Source organism: Mustelus asterias, chromosome 2 (assembly GCF_964213995.1).
Source record: "Mustelus asterias chromosome 2, sMusAst1.hap1.1, whole genome shotgun sequence".
Taxonomy (NCBI): Eukaryota; Metazoa; Chordata; class Chondrichthyes; order Carcharhiniformes; family Triakidae; genus Mustelus; species Mustelus asterias.
Window position 1 is genome coordinate 104612665 of NC_135802.1, and position 21848 is coordinate 104634512.

Here is a 21848-nt window from a genome sequence, read left to right on the forward strand (position 1 = left end):
CGCAAGTATCGTAAGTTGCTGCCTCTTTTAGAGTAATGAGGCTGAGCACTAACAACTTTGCAGTTATTACTACAAAATCTGGCTTAATTTCTCAACTCGGGGGTGATTTGAGGGTGGGAGGGGATTTGGAGGGAAGAGGGGAGTAGAATATATATGAATTTAAGGCAAGAGCAATACTCAACTCAACTGTCATGTTCCTGACTCTGAGCATCTTGCCAATAATCACTGCCTCGGCTCACACATGAGAAACAAAAGATTGCTAGCTGGGTTAGGAAAAGATTACTGCTGCTTCAAGAGAGGAGGTGTTCTTTTAAAGAAGAAAATAACTGAAGATTCCATAGGTCAGCTCCCCCTATCTCAACCTCAAAGTTTTAAAGTAAAGTTTATTTATTAATGTCACAAGTAGGCTTACATTAACACTGCAATGAGGTTACTGTGAAAATCCCCTAGTCACCATACTCCGACGCCTGTTCGGGTACACTGAGGGAGAATTTAGCATGGTCAGTGCACCTAGCCAGCACATCTTTGGATGTGGGAGGAAACCGGAGCACCCGGAGGAAACCCACGCAGACACGGGGAGAATGCGCAACCTCCGCACAGACAGCGATCTGAGCCGGGAATCAAACCCGTGTCCCTGGCGCTGTGAGGCAGCAGTGCTAACCACTTTGCCACCGTGCTACCCTCAAAGAAGGTGCAGTTGGTTTTACTTGATGATTGATGGTGGTTTTTCCTGAAGATTTTAGCCAATTTCTGATGAATGGAAACAAAGTTCTACATCTAAACATATTTCACATAAATTTGAGAGTGGAGGAAGAGAGGCCCTCAAGAATCTCGACCACAGATTAACTGTTACACACAGTCACCAGAGGTGTTGCATTTAAAAAGCCCATTGAATAAATATTATTCAGTTGAACTAGAACTGAGAATCATAAAATTATACCAAATATACCAAATTATATTTATATCATTAGATTGACTGGCAACTAAAATGTCATTAAAATGTTTATTTTCACTGGACCATTCTGTCTTGTGATGTACTTTGCTTGGTGTAAGAACAGAATGTTTGAGAGGTCATTCTTAGAATCAGTGCATTAGAATTAGCTACAGCACCTCCTGATCATTTTCAATGTACATCAAACAATATTCTTACTGGCTGGGGATAAAATAATTCACACAATGACATTCAGAAATGCTCCAAATAAAATAATGTTGTATTGGAACTCCATTTAGTTAACAAAAACACTCCCAAGGGCACTTAGAAATGGGCAATAAATGCTGACCTAGCCAGAAACACCCACATCCCGTGAAAGAATAAATAAGACAAAAGGCTTTTGGAGCAAACATTAAGGTCTAATTTTGTGCGATGGAGATGGGTAATGGAAGTTGATGCTGTTTCTGGTTCCTGAACCTGCCTCCAGGTGAAAGTATATTAAAGTCACGACTTTCATGGGGGCACCTCAATAATTGGGTTGGAGCCAGGTTTGGCAGCTAATTGGAGGCCACACAGGCATGAGCAGGCCTGAGGCAGTACTGGTCTGATTTAAATCACCTCAGCAGTCATTATTGTTGCTGCTATTTAAATATGAAGGCAGAAATCTGGAGGTCTCTGTGCCAAGTTAAAGGCTTCAAGGAATGGCAGTGGAGGCCTGGCACTGGATGCTGGGCAGCCTGCTGGTTCTTAGATAGAGACCTGAAGGCGATGCTCAAGGCTGAGAGGGAGAGAAGGGAGGCTACGTTCCTGGAGGGTGGCAGAAGGTGGTCACCCACTGAAACTAAACAGGTCTGGAGTGAGGTACCTGCACCAGCAGCAGCAAGAGGCATTACTAGATAAATATGGATCCACTGGTGTTAGAGGTTCAACAATGTGATATTCTCTGGCAAGTGCTACCCCAGTCTCTAACAGATACACAACCCTCTGAGCACGTTACTCCTGGACATGGGAGGACACTTAATGACCCTTAAGAATGGCTTAAAGCCACAGCACTGAAGCGTGCAGCTTAAAATGGATCAGCGCAGGTGCCATGGCCACAAAGGACCTCCCTAATGCACCCTATATGCCTTATGCACGTCTTTAATGTGCCTTATCTTGTCCTCTTTCATCATTCAAGATGAAGCAGGTTCATTATACAGGGGAAAGAGGGACGAGAGTTGGTGGGATTCCCTTTTACCAAGGATAATGCCAATGGAGGTAGCCAGGATTTTGAATGCAGACAAGGCTGGGTCTGCCAAGTTGGGAACCAGTGATGCAGATGATGATTGCAGAGAGTAAAGTACGCAGTTTGGAAGTGGGGTGGGTGCAGTGAACAGTACCATGTTGGAAGCATGCAGAACACTGAGTTGCATTGGGTAGCCTTTGTACTGCAGTGGCTTCTGCTCTCCTCTATGGGGTTTCATCATTTCCTCACGTGTCCCCCACTGGTGCAGGCATTTACCCCAGTACACCCACTTCCTCTCCCAGCATAGCCCACAGGAACCTCCCAAAACCAAGGAAGCATCATCACATCTTACCAATGCACCAACAAAGATACTCTCATCTGTGTATTCCAGCACTCGTTTCAATATGGTGACACTGGCGAGAAGCACGTCCCTAATGTGTTGGTGTCCCTTTCCCAACATCTGGAGTGCCAACTGAGAGCTGAGGATGTTACTGAGGAGGGTGAGGGTGCCATTGTTCGTGAGGTGCCTTCAGCTCCGCTCATTAAGGAAGCATCTGTGCATCAGAGCCAAGTCATGGAAACTGTCCCAGCAATGGTGCAGCTGCAGCACACACCCAGGCACCTCCACAATGGGCACAACTGTCACAGGCAATGACCAGTAAGCAGACTGCCACTACCACACTGATGCCACAACTGGAGCATGGCATAGAAGTGGCTGAACACAGAGGCCATCCTGTCACACAAAACACTGACTAAGATCGCCAGAGTGCCTTCTTATTGTCTACATTTCCCCTTGATATCCTTTTATAAATAATCACAATTCAGGGCACACATCTGCGATCACTTTAATTGGTAGTGTGACAGAAAAAGTGATGAGTCACTGAGGGAGATCAAAAAGAGGGTCATGATGTTAGGCAGATGGGGTTCCTTCATTAGCAATAAGAATTTAATGTTCTATCCTTCATCATTCAACGGATGTGTTAAGATAATAATCTTAGAGTCCATTGCATCCTATGCCAAAACAGAAAGTGCTGGAAAATCTCAGCAGGTCTGACAGCATCTATGGAGAGAGAATAGAGCCAATGTTTTGAGTCAGGATGACCCTTCGTCAGAGCTGAAGACAAGGAAAATTAACCTTTACCATCATCAATTTACATTCCCTTTGCCATTTTGCCTATGCCATTGCTTTCCTATTACAGCCCCTCCACCCCTCACCCTCATGGTACAAATCTTGTCCAAACTTTCTGTTTCTGTGCCAGATTCCAGCATCTGCAGTATTTTGCTTGCTTCCCATGTCCTTTATCTTGGGTCAGAGGGATTTAGTTGAAACTTTCGTGAACCAAAAAATGACTGAAATTTAGGCACTTGGACACGATATTTGCATCATGTGCTGGGCTTAGTCACCTCCTTATGTAACTGAGCACCTTGGTGTTCCCCTCTGGTGGGGGTGGGGGAGAAAGAGATTCAGCCCTAGCTCTCAGTCACCCCTTTCTCTTGTTTACCCTTCCCAGCAGTCAATTGTTTCCTGATACCGAAGTCACATGACTGAACAGAAAAACCTCTTGCCCAACTGGAAACAGTAAGTTGACCAACCATTGGCCAGGTTGTTGGCAGAACAGCTCAGATCAGGTTCACACTGCTCACACAGTAAGATTTCAAGGAATTCCAAATCCACAATTCCCACAGCATCTAAACCAGTTACTGTTCAGAACAAATTTCAATGGAAGGCGAGATAGGGAGTGCAGTGCAACGCAGAACCAACATGCTGCGTCAGAATACAGCATGGATTTATATAGTGCCTTAGTGAGATGAAACACCCCAAAGAGCATCATTAAACAAAATATAATGACATCACACAAGGAGATATTCGGCCAGATGATCAGAAGCTTAAGTTAATGATAGGTTTTAAGGAGCAACTTAAAAGGAAAGGGAAGCGAGGTGGAGAGATTTAGGGCCCAGACAACTGAAGACACAGTCACCTACACTGGTGATTGGTCAGAGGACTTGATTGATTCTACCTTCATTCCTCTTCTGAATGAAGGTAGCGCACAAATTATAGAACAATTGCTTTGATCTTTCATGCAAATAAGATCTTGCTCAGGATCATCCTGGATCTGACCCGGAAAAAGACGGAGCTGATGAGCACTGGATTTTGACATGGAAGAGGAACCAGAGATCAAGTCACTAAGCTTAGAATAATATGTGCAAATTCCAAGATGATCAGAATACGGTGGGTACCCCATCAACTTGCTAATGAGGCTTTATTCTAGACAACAAGCTTCGGTTAGAGTTGCCAGCACCCCTTTGCATTAGTTCAGAGTCAAAAAAAGCTGTTAAATAGTGTGTCCTTCCACCAGATTTATTCAATATCTTAGTAGAAAAGGTTATGAGAAAGACACTTGAAGAATACAAAGGCAAGATACTGAATGGCAGGTCGCTAGTCTTGGATCTTTGATATGCTGATGACATTACTCTGCTCACTAACTCAGTGAAGGAGTTGGTGGATCGTCTTGATAAAATTAACTGGAAATACATGGTCCTCTGATCAATCACCACTGTAGGTGGCTGTGCCTTGAGTTGTCTGGGCCCTAAATCTTTCCACCTCTCTTCCCTGTCCTTCTTTTAAGTTGCCCCTTAAAGCCTATCACTTTGAATAAGGTTTTGGTCATTTGGCTGAATATCTCCTTGTGTGATGTCATCATATTTTGCTTAATGATACTCCTTGGGATGTTTTATTATATTAAGGCACTATACAAATACATGTTGTACTCTGACACCTACAGTGGTGATTGATCAGAGGACCATGTATTTCCAGTTAATTTTATCAAGACGATCCACCAACTCCTTCACTGAGTTAGCGAGCAGAGTAATGTCATCAGCATATCAAAGATCCAAGACTAGCGACCTGCCATTCAGTATCTTGCCTTTGTATTCTTCAAGTGTCTTTCTCATAACCTTTTCTACTAAGATATTGAATAAATCTGGTGGAAGGACACACTATTTAACAGCTTTTTTTGACTCTGAACTAATGCAAAGGGGTGCTGGATACTCTAACCGAAGCTTGTTGTCTAGAATAAAGCTTCATTAGCAAGTTGATGGGATACCCACCGTATTCTGCATTGCGCTGCACTCTTGTCAACATTGACAAGACAAAAGTGAGGAGAATGGACGGAAAAACCCACAAGATCCTAATTAAGAGTTCAGCTTGAACAGGTTGATAGCTTCTACTATCTTGGGTCACTCATCACAGAGGATTCAGAGTCTACCAAAGAAATTCAGGCTCGAGTTAACAAAGGTCATGGCATTATGAACTCACTTAACAGTATGGAGAAGCCACAACATCTTGATTACTATGAAAATTGGTCTTCTGAAAGCCTTTGTGACTGGTAACAACGTATAGCTGTGAAAACTGGACCATCAAGAAGACTGACGAGGTTCGAAGAAGAGCAACTGAAATGAAAGGACTCAGACAGATATCACTTGTGTCATAAAAGAATCAGGTGGACAAATGAGGTCTCAAGAAAGTTGGTGTTAAGAGAAACTTCTTTAAGGCAGTAATTTCAAGGAAGCGCACATATTTTGGACATGTGTTCAGAAAGGAGTGTTTCTAAAAATGAGAATGCAAAATTAAAACAACTGGAAAACTTGCATAAGACTGACCCAAGAAGGCATGAATGGATAATATCAGAATGTGGACTGGCCTCCTCCGTGGAACAGGCAGGGGAGAAAGATTAGTTAAAGTGCAGTCAATCCTCAGAGCAAGGATGGAAGAAAGAGAGGAAACCCGGCAGATAAAAGTTGGCGAGGGCTCCTGTGTGGAATACATAGCCACTTGTCCAGCACTGCTTGTGGGCCAGGAGGAAAAGGAATGCTAGCCACTGCCCACTGAAGAAACCTGTTAACCGCAGCAGCAATTGCAGAGTCTGCCCTACCCCTTTTGATATGATATCCTCCCAATATCATCTATGGATCCCCATGGTCTTCCCCCAACCAAAAAATTGATTCTCCACTGAACTCTCTTGGCCCAAATTGATGAACCCCTGGATCTCCAACATCTCCAGTGCCTGTTCATTGATGACCTCCTTAATTTATGTTCGTTTTGACACATGACCTTTCCAGACCTATCCCTCTCTTCCCCAGCCCCATTCCTTACCCCCTATCAGTTGTTGGCAAAATTCTAGAATCCATCGTTAAGGATGAGATTTCTAAATTCTTGGAAGTGCAGGATCGGATTAGGACAAGTCAGCATGGATTTAGTAAGGGGAGGTCGTGCCTGACAAACCTGTTAGAGTTCTTTGAAGAGATAACAAATAGGTTAGACCAAGGAGAGCCAATGGATGTTATCTATCTTGACTTCCAAAAGGCCTTTGACAAGGTGCCTCACGGGAGACTGCTGAGTAAAATAAGGGCCCATGGTATTCGAGGCAAGGTACTAACATGGATTGACGATTGGCTGTCAGACAGAAGGCAGAGAGTTGGGATAAAAGGTTCTTTCTCAGAATGGCAACCGGTGACAAGTGGTGTCCCGCAGGGTTCAGTGTTGGGGCCACAGCTGTTCTCTTTATATATTAACGATCTAGATGATGGGACTGGGGGCATTCTGGCCAAGTTTGCCGATGATACAAAGATAGGTGGAGGGGCAGGTAGTATTGAGGAGGTGGGGAGGCTGCAGAAAGATTTAGACAGTTTAGGAGAGTGGTCCAAGAAGTGGCTGATGAAATTCAACGTGGGCAAGTGCGAGGTCTTGCACTTTGGAAAAAAGAATAGAGGCATGGACTATTTTCTAAACGGTGACAAAATTCATAATGCTAAAGTGCAAAGGGACTTGGGAGTCCTAGTCCAGGATTCTCTAAAGGTAAACTTGCAGGTTGAGTCCGTAATTAAGAAAGCAAATGTAATGTTGTCATTTATCTCAAGAGGCTTGGAATACAAAAGCAGGGATGTACTTCTGAGGCTTTATAAAGCACTGGTTAGGCCCCATTTGGAGTACTGTGAGCAATTTTGGGCCCCACACCTCAGGAAGGACATACTGGCACTGGAGCGGGTCCAGCGGAGATTCACACGGATGATCCCAGGAATGGTAGGCCTGACATACGATGAACGTCTGAGGATCGTGGGATTATATTCATTGGAGTTTAGGAGGTTGAGGGGAGATCTAATAGAAACTTACAAGATAATGAACGGCTTAGATAGGATGGACGTAGGGAAGTTGTTTCCATTAGCAGGGGAGACTAGGACGCGGGGGCACAGCCTTAGAATAAAAGGGAGTCACTTTAGAACAGAGATGAGGAGAAATTTCTTCAGCCAGAGAGTGGTAGGTCTGTGGAATTCATTGCCACAGAGGGCTGTGGAGGCCGAGACGTTGAGCGTCTTCAAGACAGAAATTGATAAATTCTTGATTTCTCGAGGAATTAAGGGCTATGGGGAGAGAGCGGGTAAATGGAGTTGAAATCAACCATGATTGAATGGTGGAGTGGACTCGATGGGCCGAATGGCCTTACTTCCGCTCCTATGTCTTATGGTCTTATGATATCCTCTGTGTACCATCTCTTCAACCCCATCCCCTCCCCTGCCCCCAATAAATGTCCCCCACCCCTAACATCTCTTGCCCTGCAGCCCCTCCCCCATGCTCTGCAACAATATTTCCGACTTTGGAGCTCTCCTGCATTCCCCATTGAAGTTCTCCCAAGCGCTGTTCTCTCCCACCCCAATCCCCAGCCTAAGTTATCACCCCACCTCTCCCAATTCATGTTTCCCTTCACCCAATCTTTCCCAGTTCCCACCCTGATCAATGCGTCACCGATCATTTATGCTTGCCACTGTGACCTGGTGCCACAAGCTGACCTCCTTGTGCCACAAGCTGACCTGTGCGATGCTGAGTTAGCTTCTCAATATGTCTGGCTGCAGCCAAGAAATGGATTCCAAAGATGGTAATAATGTCCAGTCATCGAATTCAACAGGAACTGAAGGAAATCAGTGTTTCCTGATCCCAAAGATCCCCCTGCACTAATATCAGGGCTAAATTTTCCACAGACTAGCTTTGAATTAAGCAGTCAAGTGACCTCTGGTTCTATACGGTTCTAGACAAGGTTTCATAGCTAAACATGGTCTACATTATCCAGTGCCTAAGAACAGTAATTGATCGGATCAACTCTCAACCATCCCTTTTCCAATGCAAAATGCCCAATTTCCTAATAGTTCTTCACAATCTAGTCTCACCATCCCGTCAACAATTCAGTTTTTTCTTTCCTGTGTCCTTTCAATAGCATAGTAGCAGCTGAATGAAGTGTCTTTGTCATTGTATAAAAAAAATCCATGATTGCTTCAAGTTTGTTACGAGAAGTGAGAGTAAGGGGACGGGAAAGAGTGCTTTGTAGCAGAGGAGGAAGTTAACAATTATAATAATCAGAGTGTAATGGGTGGTTTTGGAAAGGGAGAGTGAAGCCCTTAACGAAGTCCAAATGATAATGTAGGACTAAGGCAACCGTGCTCAGGTACGTGCAACTAGTACTCGAGAGAAATGGAAAGTAGCAGAGGGACAGAAACAACCTTTTTTCCCCCATAAGACTATAACAAAAATGACTGACCTTTTACTTCAACTAATCCCTGGTTTTAGTTTCTACCACTGCAGTATGGCATCACCCTACTTTTCCTGTTTGCTACAGTGGTGGTTTCTCTGCTGGACTCCAGGCCTCCTGTCTCGATTAAGTAAATCGGTACTGTGAAATTTTGTACTGGATCAGCATTGAAGTTTCCTGGGTCAGTTATTCCATCCCATAATTGTATTGTACGAAGAGGAAGATGTATATGGATGCCAATTTACATTCTCCTGCACTTCTATCACTTCATTTTGAATTGGAATTTCCATACAAACTCAAAGTTTTATGATCAACAAATATTCCTATGAACAATGCAACTGCACCAAACAACACAAGAAAAGTGCAACTTTTTATTAAATAAGTACAAAATATATCCATATATTTATCCGTGTGTGTATATATATATATATATATATTATTTGTATATATTATATATATTACACACAAACAGTGCATTTTTCAGTTAAATAAATTCTAATGGCTATAATTTCATGTTAAGTCCATTTACTGCATTATAGAAAGACTTCTAAAAACTAGACTAAGTTAGCTCAGTCATCCCAGTTGGCAAGTTGGTACGACAATAGATTAGCCAAAAATAATGTTGGCAACTTCTCAATGTTGAGCAATTATTTTGAAGTGTTCATGTCAGCATATGCTATATGTTCTTTTCCACCAAGCCTTTTCCCTGAATATGTTTTGGAGTCAGCCCTGTGCCCAGTCAGTGGTCTGCAGAAGCCTCTGCATTCCACTTGCGAGAGAGATGGATTACTTTGGCACATACTTGGCTGTTAATTGTTTTGTCTCCTAATGAGGTACTGTACCACTTTAAATTTGTGATCACCTCACTCCAGGAACACTGGACTGGAACAGGTCGAACAGGCAAACTAATAGTCGCATGGATTAGTACGGGTAGGAAAAACAACTTCGCTGCTTAAAGCTTCATAAAAAAGTGAAAAGTGGTCTGCTGTAACATCCACAAAAGTTGCTTTCACTCTAAATAAAGTTCAGTGACATACTCTACAAATCAGCTTTAAAACATAATGACATTATAGCTGTGTATAATGTTATAAAATGGATTAAAATCATGTCCTCTGCTTTAATCAACAAACCTTTTATCACATCATAAACCATATTAAAGTCGTACATTATTAGATGGTTTGGACTGGCTGGATCTGCTTTCAGTCAAGTCCTTTATGGATATATGAAGGGCTGCACAGAATTAGTGGACAATGGTCAGTTGCTTAAGCACTTTGTCCTTTTGCATAATTCTTAATATTTTAAAATATGCCAAAATCAACCAGATTCTGTGCAATACATCAGAGACTTTTAAGAGTTCATAAATTTACAACAAAATAGAAAACAATGTAATTATTTTCAGGACCACCTAACAATGATAATTATTATTAACAGTGATTAGTGTTTCAAATTAATTACAATCATTTTGGCAGCAATTATTCTGAAGGACATGAGTTGAGCTCAAAGATGCTTGGATTCATAACACCCAATAAATATGCTGCTATCTTCAAAACAAGCCTGCAGAAATGTACCTCCATTGCCCATTTGTTCAGTACGCACATATTCAATTTTTGAAATTCAATAGAATGTATTTCAAGTGGAAGCAATAGGCTTGACTGAAACTGATGAACTAATATTAGTTGCACGTTTCATTTGTGGTGCAGGATGCCCAAGTGGGTCAAATGTCTTCCTTTTCAGTCAATGCTGTGCGGAACATTGATATATCATTATACCACTTCATCAGATTCTAAATTATATTCTTCGTACAAAGCATCCAAGATCTCAATTTGCTTCCCCATGGCTGGAAGATACTGGTTTAAATCTCTCTGCATTCCTTCATAGAATGCCTCCTTCTGTTCATCTCCTTCATTTACAGCGAGGGCAGCCATAAACCCTTCATAAAATGGAGCTGCTCTTAGTGCCAACTGTGAATGAGAATAAAGGTGATCACATTTACTTCACGATTTCTCTGAAAAAAGGAAACATAAAAATGCACTAAACATACATTTGTTTTGGTACAAACTTACTGCAAAGACACCTCGAACAACCCAACCATGGTACTGTCGCAATGTTCTACCATATGAAGTATCTAAGCAAGAAAGAAAAACACATTTTGTGCAAAACTATATACAATTGCTATATACAATTGTAGCAAACAACACCCACATCAACAATTTTTCAAACATTAGATTAACAATGGATAACTATAAATTCATGAATACTTTTTCTCTCATTCTCTCTTTTCACAGTGCAATCTTTCAGGAAATGAAACAAAGATTAGCAATGCCCATCTTTCTCTAAAACTATAGGAATGCACCACCACTGCTTTAGGATTGGCACCATGGAAACACAAAATAAATCATGATAACAAATGCAGAGGCGACAGCTATTGCAAGAATCGAGAGATAGACCGGAATTTAACAACCCGACCGGAGGTTAGAAAAGTTAGCTCTATTCTTGTGCTGGCTCATGCAAAGCTTGGAAGCCAAGGGTCCCCAGGAAAGTAGACTTTCATTCTCAAAGGAAATAGACAAGCTGGTGTAGAGGGGGGCTATCGGCAAAATGCACCTAGAATGCATTACGCAGTGTGACAGTTTTGAAGGGAAATAACCCGTGCTTATCAACTTAAGGGTTAATCAGTGTAGTCAATCATAGTCAATGTGCGGCTAGAACATGGCATCATCTGAGATGATGTGGAGATGTCGGTGTTGGACTGGGGTAAACAAAGTCTAACAACACCAGGTTAAAGTCCAACAGGTTTATTTGGTAGCAAATGCCACTAGCTTTCGGAGCACTGCCCCTTTGTCAGGTGGAGTGGGAGATGTGCTCACAAACAGGGCATACAGAGACACAAATTCAATTTACAGAATAATGATTGGAATGCTAATCAAGCTAATCAATGCTCATACAGCTAATCAAGTCTTAAAGGCACAATGTGAGTGGAGAGAGCATTAAGCACAGGTTAAAAAGATGTGTATTCTCTCCAAACGGGACAGCTAGTGAGATTTTGCAAGTCCAGGCAAGTTGTGGGGGTTACAGATAGTGTGACATGTACCCAAGATCCTGGTTGAGGCCACCCTCATGTGTGCGGAATTTGGCTATCAGTTTCTGCTCAGCGACCCTGGGTGTCGTGTAGGCCGCCTTGGACAACGCTTACCCGAAGATCAGAGGCTGAATGCCTCTGATTCAGCCTCTGATCTTCGGGTAAGCATTCTCCAAGGCGGCCTTCATGACACATGACACCGCAGGGTCGCTGAGCAGAAATGAATCATTGGCTATCAAATGTGCTGGAAAGTTTGGCTGCTATTTTTTTCTACAGGAATAGGCCATTTGGCCCAGAATGCACTACACACTATACTGGTTTAGAAGCAAAATAACTAAAGTTTCCACACAAACTCACCAACATAAAGGTGATGTAAAATCTCTCATTAAGTAGTGTAATCAATCAACCAATTCGCAACTGGAACATGGCATCATCTGGGATCAGGGGGGAGTGGGATTGCCGAAATTATTCTGCCATTCAATAGGATCATGGCTGATCCAACATTCCTCATGTCCACTTCCCTGCCCTTTCCCCATAACCCTTGATCCTCTTACTGATCAAAAATCTATCTCGGCCTTAAAAATACACAAGGATTCTACCCCTCTCTGTGGCAAGGAGTTCCAAAGACTTTCAACCCTCTGAGATAAGAAATTCCTCCTCATCTCAGTCTTAAATTGGCACCTCTTTATTTAGAGACTATGCACTCTGGTCCTAGACTCTCCCATGAGCGAAACATCCTCTCAGCATTTACCCTGTCAAGTTCCTTAATAGTCCTATATGTTTCAATGAGATCACATCTCATTCTTCCAAATTCCAATACGTAGAGTCCCAACCTGTTTAACTTTACACATAAAACAATCCCTCCATACCAGGATCATCCTAGTGAACCTTCTCTGAACTGCCTCCAATGAAATTATATCTTTCCTTAAACAAGGGGATTAAATCTGTTCACTGTACTACAGATGTGGTCCCAACAGTACCTTGTACATTTGCAGCAAGACTTCCCTACTCTTTTGCTCCAACCCTCTTGAAATAAGGGCCAACATTCCATTAGCCTTCCTGATTACCTGTTGCACCTGTGTGCTAGCTTTGTGTTTTGTGCACAAGTCCCCCCCAAGTTCCTTTGTGTTACAGCTTTCTGCAGTTTTTCTCAATTTAAATAATACTGTTCTTTTGAGCTCCTTTTCAAAATGAACTTCACATTTTCACACATTATACTCCATTTGTCAACTTTTTGCCGACTTACTTAACCTATCAATACCTCTTTGTGAACTGTTTGTATCCCTCTTGCAACTTGCCTTTCCACCTATTTTTGTGTTGTCTGCAAATTTGGCTACAGTATATTTGCTTTCTTTCTCCAAGTCATTTATATTGTAAACAGTTGCAGTCCTATCACGGATCCCTGTGGAACCCCAGAACTAGTTACAGGCTGCCAAGCTGAAAAAGAACCTTTTATCCCCACTCACTGTTTCTTGCCCATTAGCCAATTCTCTATCCATGCCAATATACTGCCTCCAACACCATGGGCTCTAATCTTATGACTTAACCTTTTGTGAGATACCTTATCGAACACCTTCTGGATGTCCAAATACAACACATCTACTCTAATAAATTAGTCAGACACTATTTCCCATTCATGAAGCCATGCTGATTCTGCTTGATTAGATTAGGATTTTTCAAATGTGCTGCTATCACTTCCTTAATAATTGATTCCAACATTTTTCCAACAATAGATGTTAGGCTAATCAGCCTATCGTAACTTGCTTTTTGCCTCCTTCCCTTTTCAAATAGGGCTGTCACATTGGTAGCTTTCCAGTCCTCCAGCACTTCTCCTGAATCCAAGGATTTTTGGAAAATTAAAACCAATGCATCTATTATCTCTGGAGTTACTTCTTTTAGGATCCTTGGATGCAAGCCATCTGGGCCAGGGGACTTCTCTGCCACTGGCCTCATTAGTTTGTCTAATACTACTTCTCTAGTAATGTTGATGATACTTAACTTCTTCCCCATATTCTTTAGTATTAATGGGATGTTCAAAGTATCTTCCAACGTAAAGACTGATGCAAAATATCTATTTAACTCCTGTGCCATTTCCTTGTTGCCCATAACTCTCTCCTCAGATTCATTTTCTAAGGGACCCATGTTCACTTTGACCCTGCTCTTTCTTTTTATATATTTAAAGAAGCTCGTCAGTTTTTATATTCGTCGCTAGTTTGCCTTTGTAATTTATTTTTTCTCTCTCTATTATCTTTTAAGTCCTTCTTTGCTGGATTCTGAACTTATTTCAGTCTTTGGGGCCATCACTGACTTTTGACTCCTTGTATGCTTTGTCTTTCAACTTAATATTCTCCTTAACTTCCCTGGTTAGCCATGGTTGGTTTATCCCTCTCTTAGAATTTTTCCTCTTTACTGGAACATATTGTTGCTGAGAGTCATAAATTACCTCTTTAAATATCTACCACAGCTTGTTTACAGTCCTTCCTGCTAATCTATCCGCCCAGTCCACTTTAGCCAATTCTATCGTCATTTCATTGTAATTCCCTTTATTTAAGTTAAGCACAAATTGTTTCCGACCCAAGTTTCTCACTCTCAAACTGAATATCAAATTCTTTCATGTTATGATCACTACTTCCGAGGGGATCTTTCACTCGGAGGTAATTTATTAAACCTGCCCCATTACCAGATCCAACCCTGGTTGGCTCCATGACTATTATCTCTCGGAAACTATCCCTATGTAATGCACTCCATGAATTTGTTGTCAAAGCCACCCTTTTCAACTTGATTAACCCAATCAATATGAAGATTAAAGTCACCCATAATTATCCTACTATTTGCTGATTTATACCCTTTCCCACAGAATGGCTAGTTTGAGGGTCTATAAACTACTCCTACCAATGTCTTTTCTCCCTTGCTGTTTTTTACTCCCTCCCAAATGGACGGTGCATCATCCAAGCTTAGATGTCTCTCACAACTGACCTCATTTCATCTCTTATTAAGAGTGCTACCCCGCCATCTCTTTCTTCCTTCCTGTCTTTTCTGAAATGCCAAATATCCCTGCATATTAAGTTCCCAGTTTTAATTTCCTTTTAACCATGTCTCCGTAATGGCTATGGGATCATATCCATTTACCTCAATTTGTGCTATCAGTTCATTTCCATTATTCCGAATGCTTTGTAAATTAAGATACAAAACCTTCAGGTTTGCCCTTTTGCCACTTTTAATTATCCTGACTTTTCTTTGTACGGTGACCCTATTTGCCTCTCACCCTTGATTACCCCATCTATCATTTTTGCATTTTGCTGTTCTTTCTTTTGTTACTGTCCTTGTTTCTCTTTCCCTTGTCATCCTGCTTAGGTTCCCATCTCCCTGCCCAACCACACAGCAAATACTCGCCCTAGGACATCATATAAATGCTCATTCTCTCATGTTGATTGGTCTTTTCCTCTCTTCCTCACACAGTGTTGACTAAACACAAGAGTAATAGAAAGGCATTCCCACAAAATACGTGGCCAACTCAGACTTACTTAGTGCTTTTTGGATGTCTTTTTCTCCATTGTTCACTTCTTCCAGAAATCCCTTCAGAAATTTCAATCCCCTGTCACATAAGCATTAAACGGGGGAAATGGTGATTTTCACATGGATTACCAGTTACTTCTTGATGCATTTTATAGCAAAATTTGGAACAATTTAAAGAATAGCTTTGGATTTGGATGATAAAGCCAATACTGAAAACTGCCACTAGATGGTGTAAAGAAACACTCACACACCCCTACAAAAATGGAAGGGCTAAAATATAGCTTAAAAAAAAGGCACATGCCCTACAAGGTCGGCAACACAAATCAACGTACAAGCGCAAAATATCTCTAAACAAAGGTATATGAACATGATCACTTATTTAAGGTAATTGGTAAAAGAACCAGGAGTTTTTTTTTCATAGAAACCCTACAGTACAGAAAGAGGCCATTCGTCCCATCGAGTCTGCACCAACCACAATCCCACCCAGTCCCTACCTCCATATCCCTACATATTTTACCCGCTAATCCCTCTAATCTACGCATCCCAGGACACTAAGGGGCAATTTTTTTTTTAGCATAGCCAATCAACCTGACCCGCACATCTTTGAACTGTGGGAAGAAACCGGAGCACCCGGAGAAAACCCACGCAGACACGAGGAGAATGTGCAAACTCCGCACAGACAGTAAGCCAAGCCAGGAATCGAACCCAGGTCCCTGGAGCTGTGAAGCAGCAGTGCTAACCACTGTGCTACCGTGCCGCCCACACATGACATGAGGATGTTTGTAAAATGCAGTGAGTTATGATCTAGAGTGGTGGAAGCAGATTCAATAACACCTTTCAAATGTGAATTGGCTAATATTTGACGGGGTAATATTGTGACAGACTTGGTGAAAGAACAGAGGAAGTGGATAGCCTTTTCAAAAGGCCAGCATTGGCACAATGGACAATTCTGTGATTTAATTCTGTCCATCGGGTTATAAAATTCTTTCAGTACATGGGCTCACATTTTACCATTACACTTCCTGTGAAAAATGAACCCCAGCTCCTCGTGAAATAACATACGAGATGGAGCTACTATGGAAGTGCAGCGGTATTTAACTGGTCACGGCATAAGCTATAGCTACACCCAACATTCCATCAATTGTATTTTAGGAAGAAAACAGAAGCAAAAATAAGTAACATTTTTGCAGAGATGAGAGCTCAGATAGTGGAGAAATAAAGGTTTCTTATGAGGTCTGGGTAGCAGAGCTTCACCAGAATCATGCCCAAGTTAAAAGGGTCAAATAATCAGGACAGGTTGTACATATTAGGATTTCATTCCCTTGAGTAAAGATGAAAGAGATGATTGAGGTGTTTGAAGATGATCAAAGGAATCAGTAGGGTAGATAGAGAGTTACCATTATCCTGAGTTAGAGAGTCCAGAACAAGGAGACACAACATTACAAATAGAGCTAGGCTGCTCCAGAGAGCACTTCTACACAGACAGGGCCATGGAACTCTGAAACTTTCTCTCTCCCCAAAATGGTGTCCAGGCTGGGCAACTGAAATTTCAAACCTGAGACTGAAAGATGTTTTCTAGGCCAAGAATTGGAATCAAGATCATCAATTATTTAATTGAATGGCAGAACAGGCTTAAGGGAGTTAAATAGCTTATTTCTGTTCCAATGTTCTCATGCCCCCACACACAAAAAAAGACACCTTTTTAATGGTATGATAGTATCAAAGTGTTCTGTGATATACCCATTAAAGTCAAATGTGCCATAACAGATATTTTCTATATTAACTATCAAAATAAAAATAGTCAAGGGTGAAAAGTCAGAGGCCCAAGAGAAATTGCAAAACGCTGTGTACAAATAGGGAGTTAATGTACTTCACAAAGTACATCAAATATTTACTACCATTCATTGTGAAACTTTAAAACTTTTCACTTTTATTGGAGTTTGTAATTTTGACATGAAGTTAGCACATCTTAGTGCAGCTTTTAGATATTTGTCCTGCAGTTGTGAACAGTACTTTGACTTCATCATGACAATGGCTGGGAATGTGGAATTGCAAAAGATGTGTCAGACTATGCTTATGACATAATATGTTGGAACAATTTGATATAGATTGAGCCAATTTAATTCTGCAGGCCTGGAATAGTTATTCGGGTTGGCTGACCCGACCACGAGAGAAGCTCTCCTCTCCAGACAATGCTGTTGGTTTTCCATGTCCAAGTCTGGCTATTTTACCCATATTACAGACCATGTTAACAGATAACCAAGAACCCAAGGAAATAAAGCTGTAAAAAGTACTCACTCACACACTGACATTTCTCTCCCTATTTTACCAATAAAACCACAAAAAGTATACATGCATACGTCATGCAAATTAGTATTGAAATCACTGAATATTCAATGATTGTCTAATTACTCATTATTTACTAATCAAAAATTCAATTAGCCACATCCAGATTCTCAATTAATCACATGTGCTATTGGCTAATGTATTGAATACCATCATAAAATTACACTTTTTATCCCTCCACCAGCAGAAGGCAACACTCTCGAGTATAACACACCAGGCCTAAATGTAGGCAGGTATGTATATAAGAGCTCAATGAGATATGGTCAGTAGTCTCACTTACATCAGAATGCTAAAACAGACGTAAAACATAGAAAATGATAACGTAAAGAACAAAACTTGTGCAATAGCACTAAAGTGCTGACATATGCAAGAGTATTGTATTTTAATTAAGGAAGAAACATAATTAGTGAATAAACAAATAATGGCATTGTGGCTCTGTGGTGTGTAGCCCCTTTAAGAGGCGATCTTTTGAAAGGGTCACATGACTCAGGCTGACCAATTGGGAACAAGTTGGGGCTTTACTCCAACTTGTCTGGGCTTATCCCAACAGTTAGATCCTAGAGACATGACTGTAAGCATCGAATCTGCACTGCTCTGCATATAGTTGCTACTGTTTATAAATGTCGTATGTCCATTAATACTTTTGGAGCCAAGTTACTACATGATGATAGACTAGCGCATCTTAGAGGTTCAGTAGACAACCTGATGCATTCCTCAGCTACAGAGCTCTCAATGCTCTCGGTTTCAAATCCTGCTTTAGGTGGAGTTCAGTAAGAAGTCTCACAACACCAGGTTAAAGTCCAACAGGTTTATTAACAGATTATGGTTCATAGTGGCTGCAGCCTCCTTTGGTGGTGGTAAAGAAAATAAAGGAAGTGTGGAGATAACAGCCATAGTTATGACTCATTATTGCTGTTCCGTGGCCTTAATTGTGAAATACGTCCCATGGATTTTCAGTGTCTTGCGTTTACTTGAGTTAACTAGACTGCTACTCCCTTTCTGTGGGAATGGCCACTGGGATAAGCTCTAGGAAATGTGCTAATACTTCATGAGTGCAGCCATCTTCCCAATATAAGTCAATGCCTGCAGGAGAGAACTGATCAAGAAATAAACTTTTGGGAAGAACAGGAAATTATACATACATACCTCTTCAGCCAAAGGAGTGCCTCTGTAGCAGAATTTCTAACTGTAGCCTCATCAGTTTCCAGTTCATACAGCACTATCTTCTGAAGGGTAGTGAACCTTATGGAATCAGTGATGTATTTCTGATTTATTTTCTGAAAGTAGAATACTTTTTTGCAACCATCATCAACTTAAATAGTTTAAAAAAGCACATGAAACCTAACTATCCAGTGTTATTACAAGTAGTCATAGACTAACAGTAAATGAGTATCAGAGGAACAAAATAATGTCCCACTTACCTTAATATTACCCACAAAATCCAATTTAACAGGAGCAAAGACTGTTGGGCCAAGTTTATCTACGAGAGGAAAAGTGACAGAAGTTCAGTATAGAATACTGAAATTGAAACACTGATTTGGAATAGGAACTAAAGGTAAGAAAATAATTTTCTGCAATTCATAGACTCTTACAGTAGCCCATTTAAGCTTTTGAAAGTAATTAGGCAGGTTGAGAGAGAATTATTTCTTTCAAAATTAAAATAGATGGAGCATTGAAAGTAATTCCATTGATAGAATTTCTTGTTACCACCTTTAAGAAAGTGATACATTTTGAAGTCGCACAATCACAATTACACTGCAGATTTAAAAATCCATCAGTGCTATCATAAATGACAAGCACAGGGACTTGTTTTTAAATAATTTCAGCATGGTTTGTGTTCATGACCTAAAGACGACAGGGGAGAGTGCCCTAGAGCACTTTGCATTGGCAATTATCAGAAGCTCAGCCAAGTCACAATGCATGCTTGTAAAGGAACTTGATAGTCCTCCTCGAGGTAAATGGAAGAAATTTGGATATCACTTTCACAAGTGTAGACTCTGATCCATTCATTTTCCACTTTCAGCTATGGCAGCACATCACCCAAACACACTAACACAGTCACTTGCATCTGCCCCCTCACTTGTAGAAGGAGGTCCCTGACGGGCTGGAAAACCAGCTTGCATGCATCCCCTCAGCACTCTCAAGAGATGGTCCAATAAATCATTGGGACCAATGCCACAAAGCCAGTGGCAACTGATGCTGCCATTGAGGATGATGGTAAAATGTTGCCTAATGTGAGCTCTGATGACCACGCAACACAGTGGCACAGTGGTTAGCACTGCTGGCTCATAGCACCAGGGACCCAGGTTCAATTCTGGCTTCGGGTGACTGTGTCTGTGTGGAGTTTGCATGTTCTCCCTGTGTTTGTGTGGGGTGCCTCCGGGTGCTCTGGTTTCCTCCCACAGTCAAAAGAAGGTTGATTTGCGATGCTAAATTGCTCCTTAGCATCAGGGGGACTAGCAGGGTAAATACATGGTATTACAGGAATAGGGATACCATGGGATTGTGGTCGGTGCAGCCTCAATGGGCCGAATGGCCTCCTTCCGCACTGTAACGATTCTATGATTCTATCAATGCGCATCAAGCTGCTTGGTTTATTGGCAGGCCCACCAGATATCCTCCAGTCACTGACACGGAGCACAGAGAGGCCCATTCCAGCCCGATAGCAGGCTTCACAGTGAACTTGAAGCTCATCTTTCCAGCTTGGAAATGAGGAGCAACTCCATGGAAGCATTGTCCAACTGAGCAATGGAGGAGTGTCTGCTGTCTCAGCTGCCACTGCAGCACAGGTAGATGACACCAGATGTCTTAGTGCTTCAATGGAAGCTCTGGTCAAGGTTATGAGATCCATGGCTGCTGGCATGCAGGCCCAAACTGCTGCCATTACAGAAGGGACCTCAATGTTCAACACAGCTTAATGTTCAACAGGCTCTGCCATCAGTCAAACAATCTATGCTCCAGCAGATTACAAGTAATGGTGATAGGCACTGCCCATGTGGTAGTGGTAGTGACTCCATGCATCACAAACTAGCTGTCCTCTCAGGGTGACAGCATTCATGCTCGCAATATTGCCACTCCACCAGTGCCTTTGCTGTTCCCTCTCAGTTAGCCAGCCCAGGCTTTTTCCTCTCATACCAAGGTGATGCACTTAAGTGTCTCATCCTGCTGCTGCTGGTATCAATCTAGCAGCTGGCAGAGGGCTCCCTTTGTGGAGTTGCATGAGGGTTCCCAGAGGGCATTTAGAAAGCATTCAGTGCCTGATTGAGGGATCTTACATCGGCAAGGAGGGATCCAGGTGTGAGCCAACCCCCTGCCCTTGCTGCCAACTCCGTCCCCCCTCTCCTCCACCCAACTCCTGCAATCACTCATCTGTGGCCTGGAATCCAGCAACAATCCTAGGCCTCAGGTGGGTATAGCACTGGTAGCGCTGCCATTCAGTAGCACTTCCAGCCTCTGACTGGCTGGCAGCTCTCATCATCAGGTAAGACTTCTGCCCCTGGGATCCTTGATCCTGGGATGGCTGTGGCTGGCCAGTTAATTTGGCAATTCTTCCGAAAATAAAAGGCAATGCGAGACTCCGACAGGCTCTCCAATCAGCAGGCATGATACCCATACGTCCATTAACTACTGCCCTCATCTTTTTACTTGGGCATCAGATTTAAAATGTCAAATCTAACAAATGTGGGTTTTTTAAATTCCCATCAACTGATTCGACGAATCCTTAAAACGTAATAGTTTTGATAGAAATGTTTTAAAGGGCCTGTTACAACACTTCCTTTGAAATCAATGGAACTGCTGCAATTATCAATCATTAATTTTAAGTTATTTACAGTTTGCTGTAGAATTTAGTATTTATGATAAAACTAAATTTGTGTACATGCAATAGCTGCAGCTTACCATTCCAATATTGAGTATTTCTTAAAATTAAGCCAAAGATCCAACTAATTTCTGAAACAAATCTAATGTCAAAATGCGATGTGTACAAAGTAGAATTCTACAATTAAAATTTTCTCTTAAATCAAAAATACTAAGTGAATCGAGTATTTTGCAGGAGAAAAATCCAATATCAGTTGCGCATTTTCATAATTCCACGGGACTTGGTAGGGAGACTAAATTTTAATCTGATATGGGACAAAAAAACTTTACTGAAAACAGATAATTTAAAAATGGTCG

At 41.6% G+C, this 21848-nt stretch overlaps 1 protein-coding gene across 6 annotated transcripts in view; it reads right to left on the reverse strand.

Annotated features, from left to right (window-relative positions):
- Positions 1-9173: 9173 nt before the first annotated feature.
- Positions 9174-21848, reverse strand: part of plekha8 (pleckstrin homology domain containing, family A (phosphoinositide binding specific) member 8) — a 53352-nt gene continuing 40677 nt past the window's right edge. For all 6 annotated transcript variants that reach the window (XM_078239672.1, XM_078239663.1, XM_078239654.1 and 3 more), the window contains exons 10-14: positions 19097-19155; positions 18822-18952; positions 15338-15408; positions 10798-10859; positions 9174-10695 (exon numbers count right to left, since the gene is read on the reverse strand). In XM_078239672.1, the coding sequence (XP_078095798.1) occupies positions 10498-10695; positions 10798-10859; positions 15338-15408; positions 18822-18952; positions 19097-19155 (521 nt within the window). In that variant the 3' untranslated portion in view covers positions 9174-10497. The remainder of the gene's footprint in view (positions 10696-10797; positions 10860-15337; positions 15409-18821; positions 18953-19096; positions 19156-21848) is intronic.